At 39.4% G+C, this 19,133-nt stretch overlaps 1 protein-coding gene across 1 annotated transcript in view; it reads left to right on the forward strand.

Moving 5' to 3' along the window:
* Nucleotides 1-19,133, forward strand: part of APBB2 (amyloid beta (A4) precursor protein-binding, family B, member 2) — a 122,801-nt gene that overhangs the window by 43,662 nt on the left and 60,006 nt on the right. The window contains exons 4-7 of the mRNA XM_009332441.1: nt 7,121-7,329; nt 12,403-12,465; nt 12,892-12,977; nt 13,094-13,154. Of these exons, the coding sequence (XP_009330716.1) occupies nt 7,121-7,329; nt 12,403-12,465; nt 12,892-12,977; nt 13,094-13,154 (419 nt within the window). The remainder of the gene's footprint in view (nt 1-7,120; nt 7,330-12,402; nt 12,466-12,891; nt 12,978-13,093; nt 13,155-19,133) is intronic.

Here is a 19,133-nt window from a genome sequence, read left to right on the forward strand (position 1 = left end):
TGCCATTTTCTTTTTATCTGTATTTGTTTCTAAATGGCTGCCTTTGGTCTTCAGTGAAAGGGATTTCTAGCTGCGCCTGCAGAAGAAAGCCTGAACTACTTAAAAGCTGCTTCAGCTGCATGGCAGTTAGTCTCTCTAATTACGAAATATCCACAAATTACACCAACAGAGAGCCATGTCGACTTAGTCAGGAATGGCAGCTGGAAAGCTGCACTGCATTTAGATACAGGGCATAGTGTTTGCATCTGTTGTGATGCCACCGATATGACCTGTGCTTGGTGAGTGTTGACCTTGCCTTACACAGGATGCCTGTTACGAGGGAACAGTTTGTGGCATTGCAAAATGAGGGAAAAATAAGCGCTCTCCACTTACTGCACAAGTTTGTCTGCATAAATTTCTATTTAATTGAACAAGGGCTAAAGAGTGATTCATAATGACAGCAATTTGATTACTATCCTTCCCTTGAAACAGCAATAAAATAAGTGATAAAAATACTAATTTTGCCAGAGTTTGGTCACCAGTTACATGTGCTCTTCAGTGAATTATTTATATTGTTTGTTACCATCTCTTTTCAGTATTGTAACGCTGTTTTCTTAGACCAGCATCAGATAGTAAAATAATTTGAACTTGAAATAAAAATGTAATCACTAAAATTTCTAATTATTACACCAAACTTAGCATCTGAAAATAGCTACAGCATGGAATTTATCACTGCTCTATATCAGGTAATTGGCAGAGGCTGACATATGGAGAAGGAAGGGAGTTACAAACAGCAATATATTACACTATATTGGCTTTATCCAGTCGTCTTTAGAATACAAAATGTGTCCACAAAGCCCTCCTAGCCAGACTTACCAGTTAAATATGGCTGTGTTTATGGTTTTGTGGAGGTACATCTCTGTTGTTAGTTGTTTCAAAAGAGTGAATTAATAGTTTCATTTTGTGTAACAGACTTCACTTTTCCAGTATTTTTGAAGTTTTAACTGCTCTCCTTGGTTATAATGATACCGGGATGAAGGCTGTATTCATTTTTTTCTATTACAGGCTCCGTGTTTCAGCCATTTGGACAAAAATTCAGACTCAAGCCTTTATTTCTGGGTGAAACTTGACCAATTCATCAAGTGGGAATCTCTTCAGACTGTTTTACTCCTTTGTACATTTATTAAAAATGGAAACAACTATTCATACCTTAAAAAAAAAAAATCTTTCTTTGGTACTTTTCTAAAGCCTTACTGGCTTTTTGTGAGTTAGTTCTTTATTTTATTTTTTAAAGAGAAATGACTAACATAAATTCCCCATTTAGTTTTAAAAAGGGAATGGTAAGGCATTGCAGGTGCTGCCCTCCCCTTGGGCTCTCACTTCTGATTATTTCATTTTTTTTCATGATTTTCCCATTCTTTTAAAAATGTTCCTATCATCGCTGTGTTGCTGAGTCTCTGAAGAGATGAAGCAGAGGCTGCATGGTGAGGTGCAGCAAACGGATTCCTCTGAGTTTTGCAGAGACCAGTGCCAAAGGTTTTGGGGAGCAGCCCTGTGCCCCATCGTGTTGGACCCTGTAAGAGGGACTATGGCGCCAACTCTAAGCAAGCTTTAGGTAGAGGGGAAAGATCTGGTTTCTGGAGAGAATTGGCAGGTCCTGGTGCAGGGAGGTGGTGGAGGCAGGAAAGCCCAGTAAAGTCCACTCTGTGTTTTTCAGTTTTCCTCAGATGAAGTTAGCTTCTTATCTGAGATCACATCTTTTATGTTTTTATGTAATCTTCCATTTTAGTCCTCAAAATCCTCTACCATGTCTCTTTTACTGTAATGTTTTTTTTGCCAGAATTGTTCTGTGCTGCTTCCATAACAACATCCCCATGAATAGCCAGTTTGGGGACCTTCCCAGAAGACGGACAAGGCTTTAGTCTTCTGTCTTTAGTGAGGCAAAACTCCAACTGAAAAATATCGGTCCTCTCTCTCTGCGACCTATCCTTCTATGTGAATCTGCCTGCAGAAAACCAGCTGTGAACTTCTAACTATGTTGACCTTTAGCTGGTAGCGCTGCATTTCAGAAGTTGGGTGGTGACAGCTCACACTTACTTAGGCAGATTTCCAGGTAGCAGCTTGCTGATGAGGACTCACTGACGTGTCCATGCAGTGTGGGCAGATCTAGGATGACAGTCGGCCTGCCTCGCTAGTGACAGCTCTCGTGCACCCCATGTTCTGACAGGGATAGAAGGTGAGGTGAAAGATCAGCTGCAAGCTGACTGCCCAGTCGTCTGCGATGAGGACTGACTTCAGACTTCATCTCCAGAGTATATGTAGGCAGTGGAGCCACCCTGTTCAGTAAGGCCTTTTCAAGAAAAAGAGTCGGCTTTCAAAGGTCTGCAGTGCTGTGTGAATCTGCACGACGCCTAGGTAAAGATGTACCTCATTCCTGTGCAGAGTTTTGAATCGGTTACATCTTAAAATAGTTTTTCCACTTGTCCTGGTTTCAGCAGGGATAGAGTTAATTTCCTTCCTAGTAGCTGGTACAGTGCTGTGTTTTGGATTTAGGATGAGAACAAAGTTGATAACACACCGATGTTTTAGTTGTTGCTAGGTAGTGCTTACACTAGCCCAGGACTTTTCAGTTTCCCATGCTGGAGGGCTGGAGGTGCACAAGAAGCTGGGAGGGGGCACAGGCAAACTGACCAAAGCACATGCTCAGTACATAAACTGGGGTAAGCTGGCCGGGGGGGCTGCTGCTTGGGGACTGGCTGGGCATCGGTCGGCGGGTGGTGAGCAATTGCACTGTGCATCACTTGCTTTGTGTATTATTATTATTATTATCATATTATTATTATTATCGTTTTATTTCAATTCTTAAACTTTTTATCTCAACCCACGAGTTTTTCTCACTTGTGCTCTTCCAGTTCTCTCCCCCATCCCACCGGGTGGGTGGGGAGTGAGCGAGCAGCTGTGTGGTGCTCAGTTGCCGACTGAGGTTAAACCACGACACCACTGTTAAGAATTTGACTCTTTCTTGCTGTAGAAAGGCAAGTTATACAGATAATATGAATCCAAGTTTCTTAAAGAAACCCAGTGTCTGCTTTCTCACACAGCTTAGCTACAGTGGCTTTCTTTTATTCTAGTTCAGTATTGTTTTTCTTACTCCTGTTGCTTTATGCATTTTATATAAGAAATGTCTTATAGTATAGCCTTTCAGGAGATCATGGTTTACTGTAATACACATGATAGGTAAACCAAACCCAATACAAAAGGATACATTCTTTTTGTGAATCATGCTCTAAATTTCTGTAGTAAGCCATGCTTTCCATATTATCAGAGCAACAATACTTTCAAAACCAGAAGTTTTATGAGCAACCACGTGGTCCTGGTTCATTGACCTTTCACCAACAAAAAAGTGAAGAAGAGCACGGAAAAGGCTAGGAGATGCTAGGTAGAACTTCACCTCCTGGGGATGACTGGGAGGGATTTGGAGAAAAGTTCCTGACCAGTGTAAATCCTCTGCCACTGAGGAAGCATGTAGGGCTTAGTCATCCACAGACCAAAAGGGACCATTTCCATGCAATGTTTTTACCTCCAAAATCTTGCAGACATAAGAGGAGTTCTTGATTTCAGTTCAAGAAGTCCATTGTGTTCAGTTCTATTTCCTCTTGGGTTTGTTTCATGCAAGTTGTTTGATGCTGTGTCAACAGAATTGGATTGATGTACAGATAGCTGCTTCTTTTCTCCCCGGTCTTGTGGCTGTCGCTTTTTACAATAAGATTGAGATTGAAAAGGCCGTTGAATGTAACAGGATATATATACCTGTGTGGTGCCTTTGTTTTGTTCTGGGCTCCAAACATTTCTCTGATAAGGGACCATTCTTACAGTGGCCCATGCAACCACAAGTGGACACTTTGACTCAGTGTCATGCCATTGAACAGTTTCTTTCAAATTCAGAGGAGAATTATTTACTACCAGTAATTCCATATTCAAATAAAGAAAAGCCATTGGTGTCCTGTAGTAGGTCTCTGATGCCATGAGCACATTCATCTGTCCTGTCAGATTTTGTATGTTGACTCCTACTTTTCTCTCTCTTGTGCTGCATCTCTTGTGATGGTTCGGTACCTTTGACTTGCACACTGGGTGCTTTCATCTGTTAGAGCAGTCAGTGAATTGGGGAGGTTTCCCAGTTCATGCCAGTAGGATATCACAGCCTGTGAAAAGGTTATCCCTGATAGTCTGTTGATCCTGAGGTGTGTTCACAAATAGGTTGGGGGACACACGTTTCATTTTTTCAACTAGGTTTGCATAGCTAACATGGGGAACGGTATTTCAGTCTGAACACGTGAGATCTGGCTCTGTCCTATTCAGATGGTCTGAGGTCAGTACCTCTGCGCAAGGAGTACGCAGACACCAGCAATGTGCATCTCACGCACAGGTGTCAATCATAGTCATTTTGTGTGGAAAATACAGCTCTTTGAGAGTCCTGAGCTATATTAGTTGAAACAAAATCTGAAGTTTAATTCCTATTTTATCTCAGACCATATGCAAACATATTTTGGTGTATTTTTTGCTAATGGATAAATTTTCAAAGTAAATTAGTACTACTTGGCTAGGTGATATTTTCTTATCCCAGAGTGCTCCCAGCTGTTTTACATTATTTCCTTCCAAGTATTCGTTCACATACAAGATCATTTCTTCTCTTCTAATTAAATGTTGCAGAAATAATGTTGTTTTAATTCTCTGGGCTAACAGTTTTCTTTCTACTGTCAGTTTTGTCTGTTTTTACTTCAAAGTAATTTCTGTTTAGGTCTTTCTGGTACTGTGTGTCCTTGCAACAATAAATGACAGTATGTTGGTTCCTCTGCATCTCTGGTTCCTTTGCATCTTTGGTTGATTGGTTTGAAAGGAGTAATTTAATGCAGCCATAGCATAACACTTTGCTAACTGTATATTTAAGCACATGTGTACACATACATATGTATGTATAGCAAGGACAGAAGTAGTGCCTATCTTAAAGTGAAGAAAATACATTTCATGTCCTGGCAATGTTGAAGTGGGGTTGTTTAATACTGTGAACTGTATGAACCTGAACTGAGATGAAGCTTTGTCTCTCTGTATAATGAAAGTTTATTATTTTCCTATTCTGGCATGCATTGAAAGGCCCAATACGTAAGTTTTATGAACACTGACATTATTGTGATATTTTAAAGTTTTATGAACCAGTTATTTAAACTTACCCATGTGTATCTGGACTTGCAGATGTTGCCACGCATACTTCAGTGTGATGTTTAGATATTTGATGTTTGTATGTCACTTTTTGCATGATGTGGTCAAATTATTGAAAGTGTTTTGCTTTTATTTTCCTTTTAAATGGTTGAGAAGAGTGTAGCTGTGGTGTTCAGTTGGAAAATAAAAACGGGCAAGGTTGAAGATGAATGGGCTTTAAAACATGTAAGACCTTGGAGTCAGGAACTACGTATTTGAATGCAGTAGAGGCTACAACAGGGGACATTTAGAGGCGGGTGTTTAGAATATTTGGGAATTTCTGGAACTGATTATATGAATGTTGCCAATTTCAGATATTGGGCCATGGGTGGGGCTCATTATTGAATTTAAGTATAATGATATTGTCTAGTTTTTCTTCTGCAGAACTTGCTCAGATTAGTCCTCAAGTGGTAAATCAGTAACTTAAGAACTCTAAGTGGCTCTGGAGAAGAAATAGTCTGGTTTGTGCCATGGAGTGTAAGACTTATTTCAAGTTATCATGCCATTTGTGTGTGTGTGCACGCGCACGCATAAATGTGGGTAGCAGAAATGAGAGAGATTCAGAAATAAGCAACTGTGATAAAACACCTAGTAAGAAGCTTGAGGATAGACTGAGAAGAAACTTTTAATTCAAAAAAGAGATTAAGAGCTGCAATATAACAAGAGGTTATTCATCTGTCGTCCACTGAAGGTGTTTTGAGGACTGTCTTTGAAGGTTGGAAACAAGTGGCTAGAGTAGATGAGCCACAGCTCATTGGTATGGTGCTTCCTTTAATTCTTGGGTTTTTTTTTCTCGCTAGCTCAGTTCACTGTGCTGATGTCAGCCTTCGTCATGTCTGCTCAAGTGCTGGTGGAAACATCAGTGCAGGAGGTTATTTGTTTCTCTCTGCAGCTTGACAGTCCTTGGAGTAGACCATAGCAGCTGGTTAACAGCACGTACCATAATGACACCACCAAAGCAGTTTAGCTGGGAAGTTTTGAAGAGCACTGGGTCCCTTCCCAGCCTCTGGAAAACATGTATCCAGCAGAAGGTGACTGCCCCTGCTGGGGTACAGCTGGTTTGCACATAAGGTGATGCCGCTGCCTTTCTAAAAAGCACTGGATGCCCTCCACCAGTGACATTTCTTATATGCATCTATGATCCCAGGTATATCTGGGAATGTCTCTAATTACGATACGAATTACTGGTGCATTCTTCAGTTAGTAGGAGGTTTGTCAGTAGAGCCGGTATTTCACCTCTGCGTTGGCACTGTGGATGAGTGATTTTATTTTTTTTCCCCCCACTCTATTATAAAATCAATTGAAAACAGTATGTTTGTTTGTGACAATTGGTGTGTGTGTAAAATGCTTGCTCAGTTCTTCTGTTCTCATTGTTTTGAACAAGCAGTCTTTTAGATGTTGTAAGTAAACCCAATGCGGGTTGTTTGGGGGGTGTGTGTTTCTGTTTTGGTAAGCTGACTTTGGTTAGCAGGAATACATGCTCTGCTACCATGCATTGAGAAGGGAGGGTGCTGTGATGAAGAGGATAGAGTACACCACAACTCCAAATTTTTCTTTATATGCTGTGATTTAATGTGCTTGAAACTAAACCTTATTAGAAGAGCTAGTTTATTGGATGGTATTAGATAGCTGCCATATTAGAACAGCTCTTTGGTAAGTAGCGTATTTTTTTCCTTTCTTTATAGGCCAAGTCAAATGAGGCTTTTTCACCTTACTTTGAGCCTCAGTAATTCAGTATGTTTTTCTGGTGTTCGTTTACACAGGAACTGTACAACAGTAGTACCAGCTGTGCATCACTTGCATCAGGGGCAGACCCATAGAAGAACTGTTCGTGTCTTAGTAACATTGATTAATTTTCCTTCCCCTCCCTCCCCCCTATTCCCAGCAGATATATGGAGTGATCATTCATTTCAGACAGACCCAGACTTACCACCCGGCTGGAAAAAAATAAATGACATCGCTGGGATCTACTACTGGCACATACCAACAGGAACAACTCAATGGCAACGTCCCGTGTCCATCCCAACAGATCTCCAGGGCTCACGGAAAGGATCGCTTGGTTCCATTACTCCATCTCCTACTCCAGAAACTGAGGTAACATACTGTGTCTTCTTGTGGGCTGCACACTGTAAAGAAAATAGAAAGAAGTTTCTGAACTTGCAGGTTTAACTGTTAGCTAAACTGCGCTTTAGAATATGGGGCCTGATAATATCCCAAAGTGTAGCTATTTGTTGATAATACATCGTAAGTATCTATTTTCTATGTGCATTTTCTAATGGCTGTGCCTCATGAAACATCGTAAACTTTGGATGTGTAGGATGAAATCAGACACATCTCAAATAAGTAAGACAGACAGTGCCTGATTAATGTGAAACTACTACAGTTCTGTAGTATGCACTGAAGCGTTGCTGCATTATGTGGATACAGGATACGTAAAATTCTTGCGTATTATAGCAGTCTTTTGGCTGGACTCTTTGCATCTTCTTTCTTTTTGGTAGGAATATCAGACAAAGACATATGAGTCTTCATTTGAGACGCTAGTTCCTTTACAGGGTAGTTTCTATCAAATAAACATCAAGTATTCTCAAGTGTAAGTCTCTCAACATCCTGCCAGTAGAAAATATCTGTACAAGTGGATCACTGTGTTGCAGTCAGTCTTTAACTTTAACTATCTTTAACTAGAAAAAAATGTACTCTCTCTTCCACATGTGCTGAAGGAGCAATATGTGATGCTGCCTTTTAAAATAATCTTTTCAGGCACAGTCCAGGGGGTTGATTGATGTCATGTAAGTAGAAAAATAAAACAAATTATCAGAAAGAAGAGTATGCTTCAAAAAATGCAATCACTTTGTTTTGGTATGCTGGGAAGACTTCTATGGAATGAAATACTAATATAAAATCAAATTGTTTTGAAATGAATTCTTTTTCATACTGACTTTTCAGAAGAAGGTCCACAGTATTATGAAGTAAAGGGAAGTCTTACTACTAGCTTTAAGTTTTGGATCAGGCAATCCTTAGGCTTTATTTATTTTTTAAAAAATGTATTTAGATACAATATTTCTTCTGTTCTTGATTTTGTTGATATCTGCCCCAAAATAACTTGAATGAAAGTTAAGAGGAATTAAGAACATTCAAGTAGGTATTACCATCTTGACCCTGAAACTTTTATCCTGTATAGGCTTAAAAATGTACATTCTTGTTCATTATTTTAGAAAGATTGCTCCCACATGTTCATAAATGCTATTCATAAGGTTTGCAAACTTGACCACAACATTTCAGTTATGGTTTACATCAGTCAAGCTCCCGCGGAATGGACTGTGCACCAAGCACGCTGGAAATTATTTCTGAGAGGGTTCATGGAGAAAGAACAGCAATTGTTATCATTCAGCTAGAAAACAAGAAAAAAATATCCAGAAATGCTGAGTGTAAAGTGCTGCACTTGCTTCCAGTATAAATCACTCACATGTACATTACAGGAATATAACTTCACCATTAAGTATTTTTCTTACTCTAAAATACGGAGAACAGTACTTTAATTAGTAAGTTATAGAAGTCTTTCACAAAAACCCAGAAATCAGTATGGTTGGTAAATTGCAGAGAGAAGATGCGTATATTCATTTCAAATATTTTTCTGTCTCTCTTTAAAATGTCTTTACAATGAAAATTTCAGACCTGCTGGTAATGTGGCAGATGTACCTTTAACCTTTCACAATTTTGTTTGCTTTAAATGAAGAATAGTTTGTGATTATAATAATGATCATTAATTCTCAGCAGCTTCATGGAGAATACAAAATGTATGAATTATAACAACATAGATTTTAATACAGTGTAGATGTATTAAATAAAACATTTGAGGAGTCTCTAAAATGCCATGCATGTGAGTACATAGTAGGCTTATCTAGGTTTTGATATGGCAGTTCTAATTCAGCAAGGAATTTGGTCCAGCAAAAATTTATGCATATACAGTTCTGTGGCAGCATCAAGACCATATACTGTAGTGTAAAAGATGATACAGAAAATAAGCAGGTTTCCAAAATTTGTGTTAGTATATTATATGGTTACTTTAATTGTAGGTATAGATGAAGGCATTTGTCTCTTGAAGGTTTCTGCATTCATTGATAAGCATCTTAGATATCATTCTCTAAACAGTACTGATTTTTTGACTCAGTGGTTATTAAGATAGCATTGCAATACAATACCAGCAGACTTACAGTAATGGAGTTCAAAACAAGAGTGTGAACTGGACTCGGGACTTTGTGCACTGTCAAATTCTGAAACTGCTACAAAGAAGGGGCGTAGCTGGAGTTATAATGAGAACTGTTAGGAAAAGTCTTGCATTTCTTGAAACCGCAGATATTGAGCTTTATTAAGAGGGAACTGGAGGAAGAATCCTTTGGGATTCAGCTGGTTCTGAGCAGAACCCTGCTACAGAGCAGTAAGAGGGAAATAAGCCATGGTGTGGGGTTAAGAGATAGGGGTAGGTAATGAAATAATTTGTAATCTAGATTTAACAGTGTCAGCTATTGTGAATCTTTGGTTTTTCATCTCTTCACAATCAATACTTGCCAGCACCTAATCATCTCCAGGTCACTTGCAGGTGATACTGGTTTCAGTCCCTGTTCACTGCACTGCAGCCTATGCCAAGTGCTCCCCTTCTCTCTCCCCGTGAAAGATTAACCTGGATGTCTGTGATACGGTCAATCTGACACTTCACAAAAGATGTGGAATTCGATCTAGAATAGGGGCTCCCAAACGCCTTTATCCCAGCGCTACCATTGGCAGCAGCAGTTGTGGTGGACAGCTTCCAGCTCCAAGTTGGACCACGTGTGAGCTGTGTACTGCTGGTTTTCTCATTGCTGTTTGGAAGCCTGTGCTCCGAGATAATCTGGTTTGGGAGGGCTGGTTTAGCTCATTCCCACGTGCTGGAATTTGTATTGCTTTCTTCTGAAAAGATTGGGGGATGTATAGGTTTTAGGCAGATGAAAGATATATAATCTAGGATTGAAGACTAGCATGGGTAGCCTTTCATATCTGTCCCAATAGGCTTCTGTGAGTCCATAAAAAAGACTTTTATCACATTTGTCTGTGAAGCATCATGTGCTAGTCTTGAGATGAGTTTATTTGGGCTCTTTCAGCTTTTGAGTTTGTCAAATAAACATTTAGAAACACCTTCCCCACCCCCACCCCCTCCGGAGTAATGCCTTTTTACCCTTTGTCTTGTTTCCTCCTTTTTTTTTCTTTTTAATTATTTTGTGTCTCTGTCTCTTAAATGACATAATATACAGAAGTTTTGCTTCATTTGGTAGAATGTGGCTCACAGCTGAGAGCAGTCAACAAAGAACAGATCAAGTCAGCCATTTTTGTGTTGTAGTTACTCTGGATATTTAGCATCAAGAAAAGCAGTTACTTACTATTGTTGAACAGAGAATCAGAAAAAAATGGGTAGGGAGGAATGATGCTGTAATGCATACAAATGGCAGAAACAGTTTTAAAAAGGAAAAAATGCAAAAATGTCTTCTGCACAGGCTGAAGGCAATTTTTCTTTCACAAGATAATTGGTAAATTTCAATCCAAAGCAATTATGGGTTAAGCATTATGCAAAAATCCTGCAGATTTAACAAAAATGCTAATAAATGCTAAATACGAATAACCTGGAACATTCCTTCCCTTCCTCCCCCTCAAAAGCATGAAAATGTATTTTGGTTTTGCACAGCTGATTAAATTTGACTTAGTTTTAGATGGCTCTTTTCTCCTGTGTGTTTCCAAATTACTTCCTTTGTGAAGGAAGTCATCTTTTGTAATGTTCTTTTCCAAATTTTAGAGATTTTGCTCCCTCTTTCCCATTTCCTGTGCAGAGAAAAAGGTGTAGGGTTTAATTTTCAATATGAGCTTCTTTGAGATTATGGCAGAATTTGGTGACGGTACTTGTGTCGTCTTATAGCCTGACTCATTCCAGGCCTGGATCGCCTCTAGAAGTTCTTCTGTAGGTAACATAACCACTAGCAGCTAATAATTACAGAGGAGGGGCTTAGTAGGAAAAGCTAACAACTCAATTAATTCAAAGGCATGTCAGGGAATAGTTACTCCTGGGAGTTGTTTCTCACAAATAATTCCTCCAGTGGGGATGTACTGAGAACACTTCTGGGGTGAGAGGTCCCCCCTGCAAATCAATGCATTGGGCCATATTAATAGGTACCACTTCCTCTTGGGGCTGAGCTGGACAACCTGGGAGAGCTCATCTTAAAACGGGCCACTAATAATTACAGGAATACTTGATTTGGTGAAACTACAAAGAGGTGGCTCTGGGTGTCCTGGCAACCAGATCTCCTGTCCCATCTGGCTCTGGTTCAGGACTGTGGGATTTCTGTCCTTGTGGGGAAGAGGAGAGGGGAAACTCCAACATCAGCTGTTCCTCCCAGGCATTACAGAGAAGGATGAACCTCAGGCTGCTATAGTGGTAAATGCACTGCTACTTGCTTGATCGTACCAGTGAACACCTCTGAAAATTTTGAGAAACTTGAATGGAAAATGAGAGGGTGGGTGGTTTGTTTGGGGTTTTTTTGGTTTTGTTGGTTTTTTAAAAAAGCTGCTAGACTTTACAAAACTACTTTTTCAGTAAGAAATCTCTCTGCACTCCTTACTAATGCTCCTTCCCTTTGCTGTCCTTTTCTTGTGCTTTCTCTCTAGAAATATTTGATTTTTACCCTGTATGTATCTTATCCTTGTATGTATCATTGTGTTTCAGTATTTCTAGTTCCAATAGTGTTAGGGTCTTTTAACAAAAGTGCTAATCAAATGGAAATCCTAATATTTCCCCTTAATTGCTGTTTATCAAAGGCTGTAGCAGCTGTGGCCAACATTCATATTCAGATTCATTTTGCTTGCTTTTAAAATCATAGTTAAAGAGTAATTTCATTGTCTGTTCCTAATTTATATTAACTTTCCTTGTTTCAATCATTTGTTTTGGTAAGTAACTGTTAGAGGCATGTCTTCTCTCCCCTTTCCTCCAAATGCCACGGTATAGTGGAGTAATTAGTTGAAGTTTGAGGTGATCTGTTCCCTAACCCATCCTGTAAATATCAATGCTAACAACAGTGTCTTGTGTTTTTTTTCTTTTTTTTTTTTTTATCAATGTGCTTCTTCCTGTGTGAATAATTATGTGTCTAGAAACAGCCATGGAGTGATTTTGCTGTACTGAATGGGGGAAAGATTAATAGTGACATTTGGAAGGCAAGTATATTGTCAGATTTTAGAACCTTTAATACTATTACACTTGTTTTTTGCATGGCAGTGGCTGGTTTTTTTCCCTTTTATTTTTCCATGAATGTCATTCATAACCTAGGCCAAAGTGAATGGGGGTACTGCTAGGGATGTCTAGCTCACAAACATGCTGCCTTTTCTGATCTTTCCACTTGGGATGGATTCAGTCTAAACTAGCAGGGCAACTGCCATGATGTAACGAATAAGATGCCTGCACTGAATGAAATGCAGCTTGAGAATATATGCATGCCTCTTTTCAACTTCAGCCAGAAATACTATCGCTTCTTTGCAGGGAGGATTTAATTTCCCTTTGAAATAAGAAATAACATGATGGTGTACTTAATACTATATTCATAGCACTTAATACTGTACTAATAGCACTGCCTTTATCTCTAGGATCTGCATGCAGCCACTGTGAACCCAGACCCAAGTCTGAAAGAGTTTGAAGGAGCAACGTTACGCTATGCCTCTTTGAAGCTCAGGTAAAATGACTTTGGAAGTCTCCGTGGAATGACCAGCTCCATTTTGTGCTGTGCTGTAATTTTTATATGATTTTAAGATTGATTTTTGTCTTCTTTTTTTTGTGTGTGTGTAACAGAAATGGTCCACAATCTGATGATGATGATTCTTGTAGCATCAACAGTGATCCAGAAGCCAAGGTCTGTAAGAAGATCCACAATGACATAATAATTAAAAATTTGCAATTGTAAGCATAACTTGCAAGGTGCAGAATGTCTCCTAGGTTTTGAAATTAACTGTACTCCTCCTCTTGGCACAATGTAGATTGACCATGCAAGACTAATTCCATCAAAGGAATTTGCAGATTTAAAGCTTCGTTCAATTTGGTCAGGAAAGTGTGACTTACTTTAAAATCACGTAAACCAAGAAATTGAATGTTACAGATCAAAATTCTACTGTTCAACTGTAATAACTGACCCCTTGCACAGCTAAGTGAGTTTTCTGTCCTGGGTGAGAGGGGGCTCTGTTGTTTGTCGTGGCTGGATAGCTTCCTGGGGCATTCTGTGACAGAATTTGCTCTTTATTCTCGAGTTTGTCCCTTTTTTAAGTATTCTTCCTTACTTATGTGTCTGCTTGAACTCGCAGCTAGTAACAAGGAAGTTACTTTTTAGGACAAGGAACTTTGTATTTTAGAACAGAGAATGCAACTTAGTTTGAGGATAAAATTTATAGAGAAAAATGAGACCATTATGTGAACAAGCACCATAATTAAATCAGAGCTGTTACTGTTGTATGCTTGTATACATATCTCCAGATTTGTCTTGTTGATGGTTTTGCCTTGTGCTTGCATCCATTTTTAAGGATGTATGTGAATATCTCTAATTGGAAATCCAAGTAATTTAAATGAGTGTTTTGGCTGTGCCATACACCTGTAGTGACTGACGGGATCAGAAGCTACTTACACGCAGGAAGACAATATGTAACAGAGTTAATAATTATAATAACATTAATGATATATTTTAGGAGAGAAAACAGACTGATCGGGGTACTTAAACTTCTTTGTCATCTTGATTATTTGTCTTGTGATGTTTAAATCAGATGTGAATAAATGTGTTTTGCTTGGCAGGCTGGCAGCTAAAAGGCAAGGGTTTCAGCTGTGCTTGTTACAATGACAAGCACTAAATTCTGAGCACAGTAAATGGAGAGGAGTGATGAGCATTAGGTACCAGTCCTCAGAACCAGAAAGCTGTTCCTTTCAAGATAAGCCGTACGGTATGGAAAGCATTATAGGGAGGCAGTATTTTGATATGTCTGCCTCTTTCCCAGATGATTTGCACTGGGTATAATTAGGAGCCCTTCCTGCAATGGAGAACTGTAGCAGTATTTGTGTAGGCGAATAACTCATGTCATCATCTCCCTTCCCTCTCTGGCTTGCTGTGTAAACGTCAAAATTTATGAACTGATACCCATCCGGTGTCAGGAAAATGGGTCAATGCTAAAAGCTTGTCCTCTTTTGTCTGTCAGAGCTGGTTTTGTTTCTCCTGTTTAGGCAAAACCATGCTGTTGACACTCAAATGGGTAGTCAAAACTGAGCGCTGAAACATTCACAGAAGTGACTGAGAGGAGCAAGACAAGAAACAGAGGAGAAACTATACATGTTTGGGTTGGTTTTGGGTTTTTTGTTTGTTTGTTTGTTTGTTTTTTAAATCACTTGAATCAAAGGACCTTACCTGCCGTCTGGCACTGCCTGATGGGGATGTTGTGCAGGGGCAGTAGTGACCGCATCTGTGGTCCTGCGAGTGAAGCTCAGCAGCGCTGATGTTGCTTTGCAGCGGGAGAGGCTGTGGGCAGAGCTGTTCAGTGCATCTGCCTCTGTCCCGAGGACAGGACAAGGAGCTGCAGAATGGCTGTACCCCACAGGGATGGGAAGTGGTCTGGAAACAGCAGGGAAAATCTTCACCTGTGGAAAATGCTCTGGGATCTTTAATTCTCACATGGATGGGAAGTGGGTGTGGTAGGTGGATTCCTTGCTAGCCCGTTTTACCCAAAATACTGCGAGACTGAAAGAATTCTGATAGGATTTGAAACTGATGACCTGAGACTTGAAAAATCCGATTTTTTAGCCCCTTAGGCTCTTCTCTGCCACATGATGTGCCTTAACTATATTTGATTGAAGCTTGCTTTTGTGTGGCAGCAAGCACAGATAATTTTTCTTCATTTCAGCATAAGAGAAGGAAGCTTTTTTTAACTCATTAAACTCTCTTTTGGAAGAATTTGTTAAAATGAACCTTGTTAGAGAGATTTTAGAGATCTTAAGCCTATTTAAACCTATTCATGACAGTGGCCAGTACATTTGAAAAAAAAATAAATAAAAAAATTAAATGTCCTCAATGGCACTGAGTAATGCTGTCTTTCAGCAAAGGGAACCATGCCACCTTGTGGAAAGCTGAAGTAGTTGTCTTCCCCCAGAGTCTGTCAACTTCTGCAAAGATTGTAGCACTGCAAAAATGTCAGTTTTGGGAAAAGTGTATCATGTAATTCTGGTAAGAAAAGTGATTTATGCAGCAACACAGTTAAGCATTCAAAATTGTCAATAAACAGCAAATGGTTCTCTATACATCATGTGCTTAAGATGCAGTTCAGAGCTTCATATCCTTGGCATCTTGGTGCAGGTTGTCTGCACAAGGCCATGAAAGAGAAGGGGAAGCAGGGGAAAGGGGGGAATGATTACATCCAGCTTCTTGATTTCAGTAATTTATTTTGGTAGGAGTTTCTTGAAAAGATGGATCATTGCACTTGACAAGGATCCTAATTCTGCATGTGAAACATGCACAACTGGAAATGAGTTTTGAATTGGTACTTCCCAGGAGACAGATCATAATCTTCCTCGTTAATTTCTAGAGCAACCTGTGCCTTCCTAATTGTTTCAAGGGAGGTAAAAAGATGCTTTTACTGATCCTGGACTGTAAATTCTTGTTGTGGTTTAACCTCAGTCGCCACTGAGTACCACACAGCTGCTCGCTCACTCCTCCCCCCCACCCCCCGGTGGGATGGGGGAGAGAATTGGAAGAGTAGAAGTGAGAAAAACTCGTGGGTTGAGATAAAAACAGTTTAATAATTGAAATAAAATAATAATAACAATAATAATAATACACAAAGCAAGTGATGCACAGTACAATTGCTCACCACCCGCCGACTGATGCCCAGCCAGTCCCCGAGCAGTGGCCCCCCCGGCCAGCTTCCCCCAGTTTATGTACTGAGCATGACGTCGCATGGTATGGAATGTTTCTTTGTCCAGTTTGGCTGTGCCCCCTCCCAGCTTCTTGTGCACCTCCAGCCTTCTCAGCTGGTAGAGCATGGGAAGCTGGAAAGTCCTTGACTAGTGTAAGCGCTACCTAGCAACAACTAAAACATCGGTGTGTTATCAACTTTGTTCTCATCCTAAATCCAAAACAAAGCACTGTACCAGCTACTAGGAAGGATATTAACTCTATCCTAGCCGAAACCAGGGCAATTCTTCTGGGCTGTCTCTTTTTACGTTGTTGTAAAATATGATGACCGTGTGTAAAAGTATAGAAAGATGCTAAAATTTTTCCTTGCAGTTGTGCAAAGGAACTGGACCTCCTGGGGAAACCTGTCTCTGTCCCTAGGAATGCGATGAAAAATGGAAAGCTCGTGTGACTCAGTTTCTTCAAAATCTTTTCAAAATTGGCCTGTTTGGCCTGACATTTGGGCTCGCTTTTATTCTCTCCTTTTAAATGTGGTTTTCTGCTAAGGCTTAATTTCGTATTTCTGTGTTAAGCATGGATTTTCGAACTCCCTGTCCGCATTAGCCTGTTCAGGGGAGCTTCACTTTCCAGCCTTGCCATTTTAGAATAGTTTCAGCTATATATCAATATAGGGAAGAATGTATTTACACCTGTGGAAGTACTAGGCAGTTGCTCCAAAGGTCTGTTTTCTACTTTAGAAACCAGTAAATGCTCAGGATCGCCAAAGAAAGGAAGAGAAGGAGACTTTTTCCAAGAGGAATAGAGGTAGGAGATGTTGTTACCAGGTATTTAAATTTAATGATTTACCTGTAGGTGAATGAAAACACCGTTGGAGACATGGGAAATGAGTTGGTGATGAACTCCTATGGATTACCTGGGCATTAGGGATTAACCAGTTGGGCTTTTTGGAGTGATGTGAGGGATGTTTATGGCAAGCTGACTTGTCAGACCACTTGTGGCTGTCATGAAAGTGGCCTGTAAATAGCACTATGGAAATAATTTTACAAAATACTATGTGCCCCCCCAAAGAGTTAATATCCATCTCTCTGCTGCTTTTCTTGCTGTGGAGGCAGGTATGTGTGTTTTGGGGACATCCTACATTTGCTTGTTTCAGGTCTTCTCCAGAAGCAAATATCCTGGCTAGACACAGCACCATTAGTAAATAATCAGCGTGTCTTCTTGGTGATGGAGATGAGTCTCATTTCTGATGCAAGTGAAGATGTAACCAGAGAGGAGGAGTTTTTGCCACGTCTAGTAATTCTAAGAAAGGGTCATCTTTTCACACTGAAATCCATAATTCTCTCTCACAGTCAGAGTAGCTTCTAAAATTATTGGTGCAAACAGGAAGTATTCCACATTTTCCAGCAGTTTCACAGTCCACCTTGTGCTGCGTATAATCTTCTCAATGAGCATGTGAAACATTACAAAAAGCCTCAGTTCAATTAATTTCAATTAACAGACTCAATTCAATTAATTAAATCTGAGGATCTTATTCCATCTTAAGTCTCCTTACAAAAAAAGATTAAATCTGAAAGAAAAATTAGGCATCTTCAACAGTTTTTCTTCCAAAATGGTACTTCTGCTTGTTTTTCAGAATAGGAATTTGTTTCTTTCAAAAACAATCCTTGGTTTTCATTCCCTAGGATAGGACCTGTATAGGACCTAGGGTAGAGGACTAGAAGAAATCTTGAACCCATTCGTTTACACTTTTAGGGAACCACAATATATAATCCCATGTATTAATTTCAAGTTTCTTAAACATTTTTGTTTTGGTTTTTTTTTTGCCTTGACTAGTCTCACTGACAAACTGATTCAAGTATTACCTTCCTTTGATGGTCAAAAACCTTTTAACCTAAACTTCTTGAGGCCATTTTTTATCCTCTGTTTTATCCTATGTTTAGCCATCTTCTAGTGCATTTATAGCAGGCAATTATGTCTGTTCTTCAGCTTAGTTTTATTAAAGTAAACAAGCCAAGTGCTTTTAATTATTCATAATGAGGCTAGGAGGGTTGCCATCTTCTTATGAGTCCCTGTTTCCCTGACTGTTGTAGCAGCTCTGTGTTTTCTGCCTTTTATTTTTAACCGTGGGCCATCAGATTTGTAACCTTGGGTGGAGTTTTTCCAGGATCTTGTAGGGTAGCTTTAAAATGTCTATATTCTCTATTTGAAAGTTCTTGACACATAATTTCATTTACTTTTTTAACTCCTGAGTAGGTAATCATTTTAGTTGCAACCTAAGCCATAATTATAACCAGTGTGGATAAGTTTATAAAAATGAGCAGAAGAAAAGTTCTGGTCTTCATCTCAACAATTTGAATAGCACTTTGGTCAGGAGGGAGGAGTTGGTTGTTTTGTTTTATTTTTTCAAAGAATCTTCTTGCCAGTAGCTGAAAGTTTCTTGTGAACAGCAGAATTTTGTATTTTTTGGGATTAGCCTAAACAGTGTGTACATAGTTCTTTTAACACTAAGCTACTCCCGTAGAAAACTAAGTGCGTCTTTGGAAATATTGATTTTTGCATTTTGCAATGCAGACACCATCTGCATTGATGAGATGGTGTGGAAATGCAAGAAAGCTTTCACAAAATGCAGGAAAGCAGATTATGCTCAGTCCTCATGGATTTTCATTAAATGATGTTCTTAAGTATTTTAAATCAAAAGAACTATAGAATAAGAGTTTAGTTTTACAAAAATTATTTCCTTTTGGTGTTGGCTTATGTTAGGTTTTCAGAGGGAAGAATGATAATCTGGGAATAAGAACTTAAAAAAACCAACTAAACAAAAACCCAACCTAAAACCAAAATAAACATTGTAGTGGAGTTTGGGGTTAGGGTTTTTTCTTTGTTTCTTTCAAACACAAAAAGGTGCCCTTAGTTTCTTCCCCCTCTCACCATCCGGGTAGTCATTTTAGT

The sequence above is a fragment of the Pygoscelis adeliae genome, unplaced genomic scaffold, assembly GCF_000699105.1.
Source record: "Pygoscelis adeliae isolate BGI_AS28 unplaced genomic scaffold, ASM69910v1 Scaffold59, whole genome shotgun sequence".
NCBI lineage: Eukaryota > Metazoa > Chordata > Aves > Sphenisciformes > Spheniscidae > Pygoscelis > Pygoscelis adeliae.